This window comes from Schistocerca piceifrons, chromosome X, assembly GCF_021461385.2.
Source record: "Schistocerca piceifrons isolate TAMUIC-IGC-003096 chromosome X, iqSchPice1.1, whole genome shotgun sequence".
NCBI lineage: Eukaryota > Metazoa > Arthropoda > Insecta > Orthoptera > Acrididae > Schistocerca > Schistocerca piceifrons.
Window position 1 is genome coordinate 510,824,961 of NC_060149.1, and position 18,978 is coordinate 510,843,938.

Consider the following 18,978-nt stretch of genomic DNA (forward strand, 5'->3'; position numbering starts at 1 on the left):
ATTACAATATATCGATGGTGTCTTTTCCATCTGTTCCATCCACTGGTACACTGTTGATTGCCACATAATTATTGACTGACATCGATTGTTTGAGATGCAGAAAGAATCCTGGTGGAGGGGCGACACTTTCTGGAGGCGGCTAGCACTGAAACAGTGAACACATACGTGATTTCAGTATGAGGAATCAATCGAAACGGAACACAGAATCATCAGCTGTCCTGTCACTGTGACAGATGAGTTTAAATGTAGAGGCCTTAATCACCTTTGGACAGCAGTTTGGGAACGCTCCTCAACACCACAAAACTATTCCAGTTTCCTTATGTTGTAACTGTCTTTTATTTAAAATCATCCAGTGCGTGTGTGTGTATTATGGTAGTAGCAGCAGCAATATTATTTACACTGTGCGACGTCTAATTTTCTGTGGGACTTAACACCTGTGGTCATCAGTCCCCTAGAACTTAGAACTACTAAAACCTAACTAACCTAAAGACACCACACACATCCATCCCCGAGGCAGGATTCGAACCTGCGACCGTAGCGGTCACGCGGTTCCAGACTGAAGCGCCTACAACCGCACGGCCACGCCGGCCGGCTGATGGGACGGTATAACAATGACAGACTGTTGGGATGATAGACATGAATGGACCCTGAGGCACACAGATCTGCTCCGGACTGCAGTACCTGTATGATGTTGAGTCTTCCTAATTTTTCCGATAAGAAACACCACTGTAACTGTTCATACTGTCTTTATACTACCCCTTGTTGGAGGAGCAGGTTTCCTTTGCCGCTGACCTAACACATCATACAATGTTGGTGGAGCTACGACATTTTCCCATTTCCATCGAATGGTCAAAACACGGTCCTATCGAACTAACTCAGCGTAGCCTGTTTCTACATGGGATGGAGAAGGTGGTAGATATAGCTCTCTCTGACTTCTGCTCACTTCCGACTTAAATTGGAATGATCACATGTGCAAATCTGCAGGAATGGCAGCAGTTGCAAGAGGCATAGTGGCTGCCTAGAAAGCCACGTTGGAATTTTACTGTAACTGACAGGTTTGAAAAAGGTGACTCGTTTCGAGATATGAGAGTACCGTGAATATGATTCACTAGTGCTTGTGATCATTAAAGGACTTCTTCATAGGATCCAACGCAGGTATGTGGTTGAATGGAAAGACTTGTGTTCCAAATTACAGACATCATTTCTACTGGAAAGCGTAGCACTAGGGATCTGAAAAGCTACTGTACATTTCTTATGACCTCAATCAGCATACCATCTACTGTTTGTGATCCTTCTTAATCAACCATCGCCTATAACCCAGTGGAAATATCACAGAACCTCAGACGTGGCACTGAAACAGAATGCGTTAAAAATATTGGAGAAATATCTAGTGGCGGTATGAGGGAGTTGCAAATGATAGCTTCATACCACGTGCCTTAGCCGAATCACTTTCTAAATTCGGTGATTTTATTTCGTGCTTAAACCCATTGGCGATATGTAACCGAACTGTTGATCTGATAATATACACGCAGGCAGTTACCGTCTGTATTAAGTGCCGCGGTATTTCTCTGTAAAAACTTCATTCAGAGGCAATGCCATACCTCGATTTATAAGGCTTGTATAGAGTTTAACACGGATATCGTTAGCGATACTTGTAAGCACCTATAAAACCAAGATCGCATGTGACAGTAAAATAGTTGTCGCAATCTTGTTATTAACACCTGACGCCCTGTAAGACTGTTATGTCTCTCTTTCCAAGACACTGTGGTACCACTCGCAAGAAAAAATAATGAAACATGTCCACTAATCGCTGATTTTCGCCGGCCACGGTGGCCGAGCGATTCTACGCGCTTAAGTCCGGAACCGCGCGACTGCTACGGTTCGCCCGCATCTCGTGGTCGTGCGGTAGCGTTCTCGCTTCCCACGCCCGGGTTCCCGGGTTCGATTCCCGGCGGGGTCAGGGATTTTCTCTGCCTCGTGATGGCTCGGTGTTGTGTGCTGTCCTTAGATTAGCTAGGTTTAAGTAGTTCTATGTTCTAGGGGACTTATGACCACAGCAGTTGAGTCCCACAGTGCTCAGAGCCATTTGAAACATTTTTTGCTACGGTTCGAATCCTGCCGTGGGCATCGATGTGTGTTATGTCCATAGGTTAGTTAGGTTTAAGTAGTTCTAAGTTCTAGGGGACTGATGACCTCAGATGTTAAGTCCCATATTGCTCAGAGCCATTTGAACCGTTTGAACCGCTGATTTTCGCTCAGTATTGTTTCGTATCGCCAGCAATGAGTTATTGGCGAAGTATTATACTTAGTAGTGTGGAATGCGTAGTAGGTTCACCTTGAGCATCAGGCTTATAATATATATATATATATATATATATATATATATATATATATATATATATATACGTGTGTGTGTGTGTGTTCTTACATATGCAAAGAAACCGACTGTGCACAATCGTAAGGAAGGCATGGATTTGACGTCCAATACTGTGGTAGCAAAGGCAAAAGCATGTCAAGTCATAAGAATGGTACAGATATCTCTATTTCCAGAGCCGCTGCTGTCAGCAGGGCATTTTTCGAGTATTTCGCTCATCATCGAATGTCTTCCAATTGAGACTGCAATGGTAATATTTAATTGTAAATGCAGTTATCGAATACATATGTAGCCGGTTTCCTAGCACGATTCTGTCTATGGGTGCATGGCGCGCGACGTCGGTGGCCTGTGGTGGGAATGACTCATGTTTCCCGCTAATGGCATTAGTCGTCCAAATGGAAGGCTCAGTTGGGATACAGGAATGTAGCTCACCTAACTCTGTCGCCCTCTACACGGTTGAATAGCGAACTAATACTCAGTATGTGTTGGACAGCCTTTGTGATCATGTATGTTCTACATGGAAATCTGAGAAGATTCAATATGGACATGTGTTTGCGCTGGACCATTATTCCCTCCCATGTAAATTGTCCGATCGACTGCGTCTGCACATTTATCACCTCCATTTGGTTGAGAGAACATCGATTGTAGTGTGCACATCTAGCAGGTGAAAGACAGGTGGAGAACACGTTTTCTAGTTCTCTAGACGTAGCAAACACCTCAGTTGACTTTGCAAATTATAAGGATGATTTGGAATCTGTTATATCACCGACATCAGTATCCACAAGTGGAAATACCTGATTCCTCTAGTTTTTCGAGTTTTCACGTAAAGATCTTTGCAGACGGCATACGTTTCTAGTTAGTTAGCAGTTTACAGTACGCCGCACATCGCTAAAGGTTTGGGTTTCTAGAGAAGTAATTTCCAGTCTATATCTTCGGAATTATGTTGTGTAAGCGATACTGATATGCAAGCGATATTACTATGAGCTTGATATCGGGAAGTATCGCGAAAATGGTATGATATTGTGGTAATCCATGTGAAAATAAATTTGTTCTTGTAATCCCAGAGTCTGGGGATTTGTGTAGAAACCAAGCAAGTCGGGTCCAGAAACAGTGACGTCTTTGTGCCGAGGGTTACTGACTCAGCCTTTGTACAACAGTCTTTGTGGTATATGTACTAGTGGTCTGGTGGGAGATAGCTATATGCAGGATGCGGGTGTGGTGATTTTGTATGGCGCAGGATACGAATTGTGTGTTAATTACATCGGTATGGTACATGGATATCGGTTTCACTCTGAAATATTCAAGCTTCTGTCCTCAGTGGCAAATCAGTGTAATTGTCGAAGTGTTTTCCCGTATTTGACGATGTGTAGACCACTTTTGCAAGATTTAACTGTCAGTTCAATATGGCGATATGTAAAAAATATTTTTGCTGCTAAAAGTCTCGTCTGCAGAAAAAAATGGGAGACAGTGCTCCCATACTGGCAGTAGCAGTAATTTGGCGTGGTAAATTCAGCAAGAGCCAATCAGAATGCTCGATTCATTCACAAGACATTCTTTGTGCTGGCACATAGGAGCCTCTACATAGCGGTGAGAACGTTTACCATTTCAGATGCGTTTGTTGAAAGCAGGACATCACGATTTCCAGGAAGGTTAGCACGGGATGTCTCGTTAGCACCATCAGAAAGAATGCATTCGGTGTTATTCTGAGCTACTTTGTAAACAGCTCCTATTAGGGCAAAAATTTCCATGCAGACAAGCTGAGACATCACTAAAGCTCTTACAACAACAACAACAACAACAACAACAGCAACAAAAGCGACCAATAACTATTTCTGCGACACTTTACGATTTTCATGGAAGGCCGATATGTGATCAACGGGCTCTGCCGTTAGCAGCATCAGAAAGAATGCATTCGGTGTTATTCTGGACTATTTTCGTTAACAGTTCCTGAAAGCACTGCAAAAGATTTCTATAGCGCATCCAGAGGGAGACTTGGCTCTTATTTACATAGGCCTGTGACGTCAGTATAACACTGACAACCTTTTAGCTGTGCTTGAGATGGTGAGTCGCTCGGCAATTAGGTCTTCGCTGGACTGCAGGTACAAAGGCTATGCATCATCGCTGGAGCAACGTTAAATATGAACGCACAGTCCAACATATTCTTCACGTGGGACTGTGAGTCCCATCCGGTTCACCATGGATAATCCACCGAGTATTACTGTGGGAAGCATTGCAAAATATTTATATAGTGTGTCCAGAGGGGAACTTGACTGTTATTTACATAGACATGAGACATCAATGTAAAACTCGAAGAACTCTAACGGTAGACCTGTAAACAGACATGGCTGCAGGAGGTAGCAGATTGAGAGCAGTGGCTCATGCCTCGTCGTTCATCTCTACGGCAGTGACTCGGATCTGACTGGCCCTGCAAAGCACGTGTGCGGAGTTGGCAGCATCTGCGTCGGGTGTTGGGTGGCGGGATGTGTTTTATTAGTTATCTTTCGTGTAAAATATATTCGATAGATTTCCCCTACCAATAGGGTGCTGGGAAATAAAGAAGCTTCCCCACTTGTGAAGGATAGCTTTTTTATTAATATGCATAATTAATTTGCATACATTTGTTGTATCAACGTGGTGTTATTGGTGCAATAGTTAAGGGGATGGGGTGGGTGGGTTGGTGACATGGAGCAGAACAACAGGTTAAGTGCAGAACACTAAAAGCGTTTTTACATGCAATGAGTGTTTGTGCACTGCATTATTTCGACAATTTTCAAGTAGTAAGCGTTTTTGTATAGTGGTTTACAAGCATTATTTTGACAATTTACGAGTTGTTTTCGTGCCTGTTCATCAGTGTACTGCATTATTTCGCTGATACATGAGTAGTTTGTAGGTCTGTATGCTATGCAGTATGACCTCAAGCATGTCAGAGCGAGTATTTAGTATATATGTAATAAATGAACTAAGTGAAGTCAATCCATAAATAAATTGTTCCAAAATAAATAAGGTATATTTCTTCCTGTCTCCATCATCTGGTCACCGACTCATTCCTTTTCCTGCCATTTTTCCCCAGACCGCCATGGGAGGACAGTGTCCTCTTGTGGCAGTACTGGGTACTAGCTCAGTTAGTCTCTGGGCCTCATGGTAAACATACTGGATGGAGCTACTGCCTGTGACAACTAAAATTGTTTAAATAAACAGTGCATGCAAAATAAAGAATTATGTCCATCCTATCCAGCACAGGCTGTGTCGTTTTTCCTCCAGTTCCAAGGAAGAGATGGTGGTCGGATGACTTAGGTTATTGGAGGTAGCCCAAGTGACATTTTTTCCACAATTTTCTTAGTTTAGTGGATGTGGCCCAACTGACATTTGTTTCCTACCAAAATTGAACTTCCCGCCATTTTTTGCGGAGGTGGAAGAGAGGGGAGGGGGAAGGCCAGGAGAGGGGTTAGGTTAGTGGAGGTAGCCTAATTGACCTATTTCCCCACCAAAATTTGTACTTCCTGCCATTACGTCACTGCGACATTGCCACATCTATCGCTGCCATATTGGGTCCACCATCTTTAATGAATTTGACAACAATGCAGAGTAGTGTGACCCCATCCTTGCCCTGCTACTGACATCATTAAAGGCTTTTTTCGTGGCAGCGGAATCATCTCACAAAATTCCAACTAACTTTCTCCTCCGAATGCGAAAATATTTTGTTGACACCGACCTACATAGAAAGAAACGATCACCATGACAAAATAAGGGAAATCAGAGCTCGTACAGAAAGATATAGGTGTTCGTTCTTTCCGCATGCAGTATGAGATTGTAATAATAGAGAATTGTGAAGGTGGATTGATGAAACCTCTGCCAGGCACTTAAATGTGATTTGCAGAGTATCCATGTAGATGTGGATGTAGATGTAGAAGTTTAACATGACCCTTAAAACCACTAAAAATTACTGGTTTCCGAAATAATAGATCTTCGGTCTTATTGTCACTTGCAGTAATAAACATAACTTTCAAACAAACATTGAAAAATTATAATGAAGGTGAAGGTGTAGGAGCTCACGATCGATATGAGCTTGAGGGGCAGCAGAAATAGATTTCATGATCTGCAGCAAAGATTGCGAAGCTGAAGGAGACGAGCCTAGTGACACCGACAGCGAAAACTCGCTAGATGACTGCCTCCCTACAGCGTCACTTTTGTATGGTATCAGTTTTTCACCCTGAAATAACCAAAAAATTAAGGGATCAATTATTACTCCAAGTTTAAAGCACTTCAACGAAGTTATAGATATATCGATCAAATTTACCTTCACTTCTTAGGAAGACTGTGGATTTTTCTATTGCTACCGCACTTCGTAAAATGGTATCGTTCTACAATACAACTAATGTCTGAGCCGACGACGATAGCGAGAAACTACCGCATAGACCAAGTGGGAGGCAAGTCTTCCACATTGCACGTACGTGCGTACAAGCTAAACAGATCACGCCACACGGCAACAGGTACGTTATTGTCTCTGTAATGCTGTACCGCTTCTTAAGCTATGTGTCTGTTGCTCGTTTTTAACTGCAGGCATTGTTATTAAAATAGAGTTCATGGCTTTTCCAATTTCTGGAATGACCCAATATTTTAAAGAAATTGAAGTTTTACAAATAAGTGTTAGTGGCTTTTATAAGGGTTTTATTTTAAAACCAAAAATTTTCACACTGCTGGTATGATAAATTGATATGCTGGTTTTTTTACTCGGATTTTAGTAAAAAATGTGAAGTCCTGTTATAACAGAGACGAAACAAATATCGAAAAATACCGATTATTCAGAACTAAAATACCGGTATCGGTTTTAACCGGTCGTTTTTCCCATTCCTACGCGATTCTTGCGCGGCCTCTAAGATCTCAGCCCAAGAAGGTCTGCACGCCTCCGTGATTGTCAAAACATACTATAGCCCAGACGCCTGTTCCTCACATCGCAAAAAGATGCCGTGTCTGTCTTTTTAAGTTTTCAGTCATTCTTATAGGTATATACCCTCACAATGCGGAATCAAGTTGAAATCCTTTGCCGATAGCACTTATTACCTAGCATGTCCGCCCCGATAGCTGAGTGGTCAGCACGATGGATTGCCGTCCTACGGGCCCGGGTTCGATTCCCGGCTGGGTAAGAGATTTTCTCCGCTCAGGGACTGGGTGTTGTGTTGTCTTCATCATCATTTCATCCCCATCCGGCTCACAGGTCGCACAATGTGGTGTCGAATGTAATAAGACCTGCACTAAGGCGGTCGGACCTGCCCCGCAAGGGGCCTCCAGGCCAATGACGCCAAACGCTCATTTCCATTACATAGTGTGAAAACACAGCCATTTGTATTTCAAAAGAACGATAATTTCTGAATCCATGCTGGTTATGTATCACTAGGTAATTTTCTTCGAGGCATTTCACAGTGTTCTAGCCGGCCACTGTGGCTGAGCGGTTCTAGGCGCTTGAGTCCGGAACCGCGCTGCTGCTACGGTCGCAAGTTCGAATCCTGTCTGGGGAATGGATGTGTGAGATGTCCTTAGGTTAGTTAGGTTTAAGTAGTTTTAAGTGTAGGGGTCTGATGACCTCAGATGATAAGTCCCATAGTGCTTGGAGCCATTTGAACAATGTGCTAACGCGGTGTGGCCGACGCAACGTTCCAGTCTTTAGGTACAGATCTTTTGTCGAACAAACAGTTGTTCATGACTGGTAAAGAGCGATCGATTTCATCACCATACTGTGAAAGATACATAATTGGTATACAGTCTTAGCATGGAGACTTGCTTATATTAGGTGACTTACGTTCCTTTACCACAACGAGGGTATCTGCTGTATTTCTGTGGAACTACACGGTTAGACAAAAATATGGGAAAACCGCGAGACGTCCATGCTTGAACATAAATGCAGCACCTGTGCCGTGTCTCAGAACCTTCCAAGTGGCAGTCGTGGTCAGCATAATTTTCTCCGTAGTTGTGAGTGCATTATGTCGGAGCTACGTGAATTAGAAAATGGGCTACGTCTTGATGTTCGCATGATGGGTCCTTCCGTAAACAAGAGAGCAGAAGTGTTTGGGGTTTCAAGAGGCACCGTAAGTCACATCGCGGATGAAAGTGTATGATCGTGACGACCGGTTATTCAAGAGGATTGTGACCAAAAATAAGAGGACGACAATTTCAAAAGTCACTGTAGGACGAATGTCGCACTCGCGAACCTTGTGATTACCAAAACAATACGAAGGGAGCTCCATAACCACGGTATTTAAAGGGAGAACCGAATTCCAAAAGCACTCAGTAGTGATGAAAATGTCCGCAACAGGAAAATATGATGATAAAGACATAACACGTGGTCTGTGGAGCAATGGAAGAAAGCAGTTTGGTCGAATGACTCTTACTTCACACTGTTTCCAACTTCTGGCCGAGTTTACATCCCAAAAGTGAAACGTGAAGGGGATTCGGTGATGATTTGAGTAGCTATACAGTGGTTTTCCAACGGCACTCTTCGCAGTCGCTTTGCAACCAAGCATCACGTGACCATTTTGACTGATCATGTCCATTCCAAGGTAAAATGTTTGTTCACTATTGATGATGCTATTTTCCAAGACGACGGGGCTCCTGGTCACACAGCTGGCATAGTCAAGGACTGGTTTTGTGAGCGTGAGGATGAACTGTCGCATCTCCTCCGACCATGACAGTCACAGATCCCAATATCTTGAACCTTCTTAGTTTACTTTGGAGAAAAGGCGACGTGACAGGTATCCACTTCCATCATTATTACCTGATCTTGCCACTATTTTGCAGGAGGAATAGTATATGATACATTTGAAAACCATACAGAATCTGTATACATTCATTCCGAGACAACTAGAAGTTGTTTTCAATGCCAACAGGTTTCCTAGACCTTAACAGTCATGGAAACGTTTTGCGCTTTTGGTGTTTCCATACTTCTTTGCAACCGCTGTATAAGTGCTTCGAAACAGCAAGCGCAGTGCAATTCGAGCGAACATAAGCTCTAGACGTAGAACAATATTGTACCCCTGACAGAGGGTAATGCCTTCATAGACATGCTCCTGTACAATCCACAGAACGGAATGTCGGTTTGGGGAGCAACTTCCCATGCGGCTAGTTTCCACTATCATCTATCTTACTACTACAAGAATCATCTTCAATAAAACATTTGTGTCATGAACAGTATACCAAAAATCCTGAACAGTGGGGTGTGAGCATGATGCTGAGGGGGAGATGGCGCTACAAGTTTAGTTTTTTATGTTTTTCTAGAATATCTCGAAACCTTTGGCTTTTAGTGAAAATATTTCCCACAACTAAATTAAACTGCCTTAAATATCCTACAAAAAAGGACCTCTTCGTTTTTCCTGTAGGACTGACAGTTCCCGCTTTGCAGGGGCTGGATAAATCTCAATTTATTAAAAATAGTGTTTTAATGGTATAACATTAACGTTTATTGTTAAATGAAGTGAGTGAAGAACAAATATTAAGCGTGTTTAGGACATATAAGTGCAAGAGCATATTAAGAGAAAAGTTGTGTTATTGGGTAGTTACTGGGTGGAGAGGGTGACGGAGACTGTGGAGAGTCGATATGCGAGGGAAGGCAGGTCGTGATTTTGCGGCCATGCAGTTCCTTTATAGGTCTGTGAACCGCAGAGCGAGCATGTGAGTCCCCACTCTCTCTAGTTACTAAATCACAAAAAACAACTATAGGGTATTTCACAAAGTTATATCAACCCTTCCGCAGTTCGCATTATGAATCACTGGAGACTGGAGATGCAGTGTGCAGACACTTCCGGTGTCGGATGGCGAGGGGGGGGGGGGAGGGGGGGGAGGGTTGGTGGGGTGTATTTGCACGAATGTGTTAACACTATATTGAATACAGATATGAATTGCGAAGTGGAATTAGATTACTAACAAAAGAGAAGCTAATGGACAGTTTCTACGTAAATCTATGCACACTGTTCTAGACTGCTTGAGGGAGAATTGATTCTTAGTCATCCTGTACGGCAACTATAGTGTCCTTTCAGGAAAGGCAACTTCCCCTTCAACAAGTGCCGTTCACTTTTCAGTTTACAGACAGACTGTCCAGTTCTCTTATGTGAATAGACAAAAAAACGTCACTGAGCTTATCTTTATACAGTAAGATGTTTTCAGTTTATTAAATAAGTAATTATTTTAGTTGTTAAATGAACATTTATATAAAATACGTTCCTATGAACATTGTCTGAGAAATGTTTAATTTTAACTGTAATTTTGTGAGTGACTTGTGTAGTATTGGTGGGAAAGCGATTGGACTGGTAAATTTGGCATCTTTCTGCTGTCTGTTGTTGACAGCATATTGCAAAGCCATGTACTTGTGTTGTAGTCACTTGCTGGTGAATTAATGGATGACCACAAAGTTACTACACTTCTCTCACCATTAACTGTGTTACTAGTAGACTATAACAATCTCATCAGTTCACGAATTGATGGCACTTACTCTGAGTGGAGTCACTTGCCACATTTCCACAGAATATCTTGCAAGATGGGTATTAGTATGTTTGATGGAATAGGACTGATCATGTTAAAATCTAGAATGGCAGTTGCACTAATGATGGACTCATGTTGAAATATCTGAAGTTCCATAACACCACGGCAACCTGCTCCTGTTACAGAGCAGTAATGGGAAACATTTTCGGTAGAAACCGCCGCTTTAGAGATATTCAGGAAAAACATAAAGAAGTGATCTTTACAAGAGCCCCTCCCCCCCCCCCCCCACTCTCACCTCACCGGTGAGGATTTTTAGTGTGTTGTTCAGTGCACTTCCCCTACTACTGTACAACAATTCGCAACTACACGAATTTTTTCCTCTAGTGGGCAGCCTATACAACCTGTGCATGCCCGCGAAGCTCTCAGGCTAGCACACACAGGGTCCCGTCTAACGGGACAGATTTGAAAGAACGTGATGCAGAGGGTGTAGTTTAGGCAGGAGACGGTTCTGTGATGGTTTTGTGTGTTCATCATATCATGAGTTCTCATTCAGATCACCGTAAAGATTAACCTGGGTATTTATTTCAACATTTTTGATTACTAAGTATTGTTCTACAGCTTCATGAAGAGTATGTTGAGGACACTCCCATCTTCCATGATGACAACAGCAATGTTCACACTACTGCATGCATACTTTCGTTGTTTGATGAACATTCAGGCACCTTATCACACCACCATGGGCCCTCTAAATAACTCGATCTGAATCTCATAGAAAATGCCTCGGATTATTAGAAACAGTGGGTGAAACGTTGCAATCAACAATCCAGAAATACGGTAGCTACACGGGATCTAGTCATCAGTGAGTAGCTTCAACTAGTTATGGCATACTGTAAGAACCTTGTGGACTGTTTTCCTCCTCAAATTGAGGTCAGTGTCTAGACTTTAGGTATTATACAGTAACACAGTATTGGCATGATGTCTCCTGGGGGTGCGTGCGGTTGAGGGGCGGGGGGGGGGGGAGGAAGGAGAGGAATGGTTTTTTGTCTAGTGTGCTTATTTGGGGTGGCTTTAGCTGCCTCACTTCATTTATGATGTTCCTACATGGCCACTGTTCGGTTATAGTTATTACAGAGTAATTCAAAAAGAAAGCACAGATTTCTGTTGTTTACCACAGACAAACCAGAAGGTGGGGCCAATAGAAGTGGCCCGGAGAACAGAGTTCCAGGGCACAAAGAAACACGGCAGAGGAAAGGAAGTACGGTAGTAACCTGACAACAGCAGATGTTGAAAATGATCACCATCTATCTCTTGACACTTCTGCGTAACAACGTAAGAATTTGACGGTCACAAAATCGTCGTCAAACATGACCCACCGAAACTGAATGTGTCTTGTGTCGTTTCTGTTCACAAAGTTTTTGGGCCTTTCTTTTCTGTGGAGGAAACAATGACAGGGATGTCATACTGCATATGCTACAAAATTGATTGATTCCTCAAATTCACGAATATTCCAGTGACTTCATTATTATGCACGAGGGCGCCCCACCTTACTTTCAACTTGAGGTGCAGTGTTATCTTAACAACACCTTCCCACAACGTTGTATTGGAAGAGGTGTACAACAAGATCTTGTTCAATGTTTTTGGCCTCCCGCTTCACCAGTCCTCACACCTTGCAATTTTTTTCTGCAGGGCTACATAAAAGACAGAGTCTTTGTCCCTTCTATGGCAGCTACTCTTCAAGATCTGAGAAATCGAATTGTTGAAGCTGTCGATTCAATTAACAGGACCTGTTGATTTGGGTGTGGAATGAAATGGACTGCCGTTTCGATGTTTCTCGAGCAACTCACGGCGATCACGTTGAGTGTATGGTATAGTGTCTGCAAGAACATAAAACTTTGAACCTTCCAGTATCCAGCGACATGCGCAATGTGTTTCTATCTTTCACAGTTTGTCTGCAATAAACAATTGAAATCTGTTCTTTCTTTAAATGGGAACATTTTAGGTTAGGCTTTACCGTGACTGTTACTGACATCGAATGAAACAACTATTTCACCATTACCAGTCACTGTTTATTTATATCCGCAACGCGTTTCGAAGGTTTAAACCTCCATCATTAGGTGGATTTTCCTGTGTTAATATGATATCTGAGTGTGTTGTTACGATTTTGGGGTAACTTGTGGCACTGTCTAGTGAAGAAACAGAATCAGTATTTCACAACATGGTTTTGGAGAGGTTTTTGACTAAACTCTAAGCTTATATCTAAAGACGAAAATAGAATACCTCCAGTGGTCACAGACTCGTTTCTCTGACGTAACACATCACATGTGAAGTGTCATATTTTGTTAGCAAAATAATTTGTAAACAAAATTTGACAGTTTACATGTGATGTGTTACGGCAGAGAAAAGAGTCTGTGACCGCTGGAAGTACTCTATTTTGCTTGTTTTATTTTCAACTTTCGATATAAGCTTACATTTTAGTCAAAAATTTCCCCAAAACCATGTTCTGAAATAGTGTTCCTGTTTCTATACTAAACAGTTATTGCAAAATCGTAACACAACACATACATATGTCATACTAACATATGTAAGTTCACCTGATGATGGAGGTTTAAACCTTCGAAACGGTTTATCGTTATAAATAAATTGTGATTGATAATAGTAAACTTATTGTTTATGTTCTTTCTGAATCAATTCCGCGCGCTATACGAGATTGGAATAATAGAGAATTGTGAAGGTGGTTCGATGAACCCTCTGCCAGGCACTTGAATGTGATTTGCAGAGTATCCATGTAGATGTAGACAGCAATAGATAGATTCATACCGCATAAGACAATAAGAGACGGGACTGATCCACCATGGTACACAAAACACGTCAGAACATTGTTGCAGAAGAAACGAATAAAGCATGCCAAATTCAGAAGAATGCAAAATCCCTGAGACTGGCTAAGTTTTACGGAAGCTCGAAATTTAGTGCGAACGTCAATGAGAGATGTTTTTAATAGTTTCCACAATGAAATATTGTCTCAAATATGGTAGAAAACCCAAAGAGATTCCGGTCATAAGTAGACTACACCAGTGGCAAAAAACAGTCAATACCGTCACTGCGCGATAGCGATGGAAATGTTACCGATGATGGTGCCACTAAAGCGGAGTTACTAAATACAGTTCTCCGTAATTCCTTTGCCAAAGAAGACGAAGTAAATATTCTAGAATTCGAAACCAGAACAGCTGTTATCATGAGTGACATAAAAGTAGATATCTTAGGTGTTGCAAAACAACTCAAATCACATAAGAAAGGCAAGTCTTCCGGTCCAGATGGTATACCAATCAGGTTCCTCTCAGAGTATGCAGACACAAAAGCGCCTTTCTTAGCACTTGACGAAAGGTCTGTTCCTAAAGACTGGAAAGTAGCACAGGTTACACCAATATTCAAGAAAGGAAATAGGAGTAACCCATTGAATTACAGACCCATATCACTGACCTCAATTTGCAGTAGGATTTTGGAGAATATACGGTATTCGAACATTATGAATCGCCTTAAAGAAAATGACTTACTGATACATAACCAACACGAATTCAGAAAATATCGTTCTTGTGCAACACAGATAGCTCTTTATTCCCATGAAATAATGAGTGCTGTCGACAAGGGATCTCAGATCGATTCCATATTCCTAGATTTCCAGAAGATACCATTCCTCACAAGCGACTACTAATCAAATTGCGTGCATATGGAGTATCGTCTCAGTTGTGTGACTGGATTTGTGATTTTCTCTCACAGAGGTCACAGTTGGTAATGATAGACGATAAATCGTCGAGTAGAACAGAAGTGATATCTGGCGTTCTGCAAGGTAGTGTCATAGGCCCTCTGCTGTTCCTGATTTATATAAATGATCTAGGTGATAATCTGAGCAGCCCCCTTAGATTGTTTGCAGATGCCGCTGTAATTTACCGTCTAGTAAAATCATCAGACGATCAATTCCAATTACAAAATGATCTAGAGAGAATTTCTGTGTGGTGCGAAAAGTGGCAATTGGCACTAAACAAAGAAAAGTGCGAGGTCATCTACATGAGTACTAAAAGAAATCCGATAAATTTTGGGTATACGATAAATCGCACAAATCTAAGGTCTGTCAATTCGACTAAATACCTAGGAACTACAATTACGAGCAACTCAAATTGGAAAGACCACATAGATAATATTGTGGGGAAGGCGAAACAAAGACTGCGCTTTCTTGGTAGAACGCTTATGAGATGCGACAAACCCACTAAAGAGACAGCCTACATTACACTTGTCCGTCCTCCGCTGGAATATTGCTGCACGGTATAGGATCCTTACCAGGTAGGATTGAAGGAGGACGTCGAAAAAGTGCAAAGAAGGGCAGATAGTTTCGTGTTATGGCGCAATAGGGGTGAGTGTGTCACTGACACGATACGGGAGTTGGGGTGGCAGTCACTGTAACAAAGGCAGTTTTCTTTGCGGTGAGATCTATTTAGGAAATTTCCATCACCAACTTTCTCTTCCGAATGCTTAAATATTTTGTTGATACGCACCTACGTAGGGAGAAATGTTCATCATAATAAAATAAGAGAAATCAGATCTCGAACGGAAAGATTTAGGTGTTCCTTTTTCCCACGAGCCATTCGAGAGTGGAATCGTAGAGGAGTAGTATGAAAATGGTTCGATGAACCCTTTGCCAGGCACGTCTACATCTACATCTACATTTATACTCCGCAAGCCACCCAACTGTGTATGGCGGAGGGCACTTTACGTGCCACTGTCATTACCTCCCTTTTCTGTTCCAGTCACGTATGGTTCGCGGGAAGAACGACTGCCGGAAAGCCTCCGTGTGCGCTCGAATCTCTCTGATTTTACATTCGTGATCTCCTCGGGAGGTATAAGTAGGGGGAAGCAATATATTCGATACCTCATCCAGAAACGCACCCTCTCGAAACCTGGACAGCAAGCTACACCGCGATGCAGAGCGCCTCTCTTGCAGAGTCTGCCACTTGAGTTTGCTAAACGTCTCCGTAACGCTATCACCCTTAACAAATAACCCTGTGACGAAACGCGCCGCTCTTCTTTGGATCTTCTCTATCTCCTCCGTCAACCCGGTACGGATCCCACACTGATGAGCAATACTCAAGTATAGGTCGAACGAGTGTTTTGTAAGCCACCTCCTCTGTTGATGGACTACATTTTCTAAGGACTCTCCCAATGAATCTCAACCTGGTACCCGCCTTACGAACAATTAATTTTATTTGATCATTCCACTTCAAATCGTTCCGCACGCATACTCCCAGATATTTTACAGAAATAACTGCTACCAGTGTTTGTGCCACTATCATATAATCATACAATAAAGGATCCTTCTTTCTATGTATTCGCAATACATTACATTTGTCTATGTTAAAGGTCAGTTGCCACTCCCTGCACCAAGTGCCTATACGTTGCAGATCTTCCTGCATTTCGCTACAATTTTCTAATGCTGCAACTTCTCTGTATACTACAGCATCATCCGCGAAAAGCCACATGGAACTTCAACACTATCTACTAGGTCATTTATATATATATTGTGAAAAGCAATGGTCCCATAACACTCCCCTGTCGCACGCCAGAGGTTACTTTAACGTCTGTAGACGTCTCTCCATTGAGAACAACATGCTGTGTTCTGTTTGCTAAAAACTCTTCAATCCAGCCACACAGCTGGTCTGATATTCCATAGGCTCTTCCTTTGTTTATCAGGCGACAGTGCGGAAGTGTATCGAACGCCTTCCGGAAGTCAAGGAAAATAGCATCTACCTGGGAGCCTGTATCTAATATTTTCTGGGTCTCACGAACAAATAAAGCGAGTTGGGTCTCACACGATCGCTGTTTCCGGAATCCATGTTCATTCCTACATTGTAGATTCTGGGTTTCCAGAAACGACATGATACGCGAGCAAAAAACACGTTCTAAAGTTCTACAACAGATCGACGTCAGAGATATAGGTCTATAGTTTTGCGCATCTGCTCGACGACCCTTCTTGAAGACTGGAACTGCCTGCGCTCTTTTCCAATCATTTGGAACCTTCCGTTCCTCTAGAGACTTGCGGTACAAGGCTGTTAGAAGGGGGGCAAGTTCTTTCCCGTGGTCTGTGTAGCATCGAATTGGTATCCCGTCAGGTGCAGTGGACTTTCCTCTGTTGAGCGATTCCAGCTACTTCTCTATTCCTTGGACACTTATTTCGATGAGTAAGTGTGAATTGCAGAGTAACAGTGTAGATGTAGGTGTAGAATCTGTACGTATAGAAACTCGTTGATGTAAGACGAGTGTGTGCGCAGGTTGGCGTCCGGAGGGTTCATCCCGGTGGCGATGGAGTTCGCAGCGGAGCTGACGTACCCCGAGCCGGAGAGCGTGTCGGCGGCGTTCCTGACGGCGGCGGGTCAGAGCGCGGGCGTGCCCGTCACGCTGCTGCACGGCTGGCTGCTGGAGGCGGCTGGCCATGGCTGGGCGCACGCGGCCCTCTGCGCGCAGCTCGCCGCCGGGCTGCTGCTCACCGCCTGCGTCCGCCCGGACCTGCGCCGCACGCGCGCCTACCAGCGCCGGCCGACGACCGCGCTCGTTCAATAAATGCTCCCACCCTACAGCGTACTGTCTCCTCCTTCGCGCTATAAATACCTCTCGTACCCTCGTGGCAGTGGTGCATCTGAATGCAGAGCAGTAATTGGCAACAATATCCTATCTGCTGTGCACAGAGGTGACAAAAATCGTGGGACAGTGATGAGCACATATGTATAGATTGATGTAGTATCACGTACACGAGGTACAAAAGGGCAGTGCATGGGCGGGGCTTTTGTTCTCAGGTGATTCATGTGAAAAGGTTTCTGACGTGATTATGGCCGCAAGACGGTAACTGACAGACTTTGGACGCGGAATGGCACACTACTGGCCATTAAAATTGCTACACCAAGAAGAAATGCAGATGATAAACGGATATTCATTGGAAAAATATATTATACTAGAACTGACATGTGATTACATTTTCACGCAATTTTGGTCCATAGATCCTGAGAAATCAGTATCCAGAACAACCACCTCTGGCCGTAATAACGGCCTTGATACTCCTGGGCATTGAGTCAAACAGAGCTTGGATGGCGTGTACAGGTACAGATGCCCATGCAGCTTCAACACGATACCACAGTTCATCAAGAGTAGTGACTGCCGTATTATGACGAGCCAGTTACTCAGACACCATTGACCAGACGTTTTCAATTGGTGGGAGATCTGGAGAATGTGCTGGAAGGTCAGCAGTCGAACATTTTCTGTATCCAGAAAGGCCCGTACAGGACCTGCACCATGCGGTCGTGCATTATCCTGCTGAAATATAGGGTTTCGCAGGGATCGAATGAAGGGTAGAGCCACGGGTCGTAACACATCTGAAACGTAACGTCCACTGTTCAAAGTGCCGTCAATACGAACAAGAGGTGACCGAGACGTGTAACCAATGGCACCCCATACCATCACGCCGGGTGATACGCTAGTATGGCGATGACGAATACACGGTTCCAATGTGCGTTCACCGCGATGTCGCCAAACACGGATGCGACCATCATGACGCTGTAAACAGAACCTGGATTCATCCGAAAAAATGACGTTTTGCCATTCGTGCACCCAGGTTCGTCGTTGAGTACACCATCGCAGGCGCTCCTGTCTGTGATGCAGCGTCAAGGGTAACCGCAGCCATGGTCTCCGAGCTGATAGTCCATGCTGCTGCAAACGTCGTCGAACTGTTTGTGCAGATGGTTGTTGTCTTGCAAACGTCCCCATCTGTTGACTCAGGGAGCCGGCCGGGGTGGCCGAGCGGTTGTAGGGGCTACAGTCTGGATCCGCGACACCGCTACGGTCGCAGGTTCGAATCCTGCCTCGAGTATGGATGTGTGTGATGTCCTTAGGTTAGTTAGGTTTAAGTAGTTCTAAGTTCTAGGGGATTGATGACCTCAGAAGTTAAGTCCCATAGTGCTCAGAGTCATTTAAACCATTTTTTGATTCAGGGATCGAGACGTGGCTGCACGATCCGTTACAGCCATGCGGATAAGATGCCTGTCATCTCGACTGCTAGTGATACGAGGCCGTAGGGTTCCATCACGGCACCGAGCGAG

General features: G+C 43.5%; 1 protein-coding gene across 1 annotated transcript in view; it reads left to right on the forward strand.

Annotated features, from left to right (window-relative positions):
- LOC124722468 (feline leukemia virus subgroup C receptor-related protein 1-like) overlaps positions 1 to 17,449 on the forward strand; it is a 94,187-nt gene extending 76,738 nt beyond the window's left edge. Inside the window, exon 7 of the mRNA XM_047247624.1 lies at positions 17,161 to 17,449. Coding sequence (XP_047103580.1) covers positions 17,161 to 17,449 — 289 coding nt within the window. The remainder of the gene's footprint in view (positions 1 to 17,160) is intronic.
- The last annotated feature ends 1,529 nt before the right edge of the window (positions 17,450 to 18,978 follow it).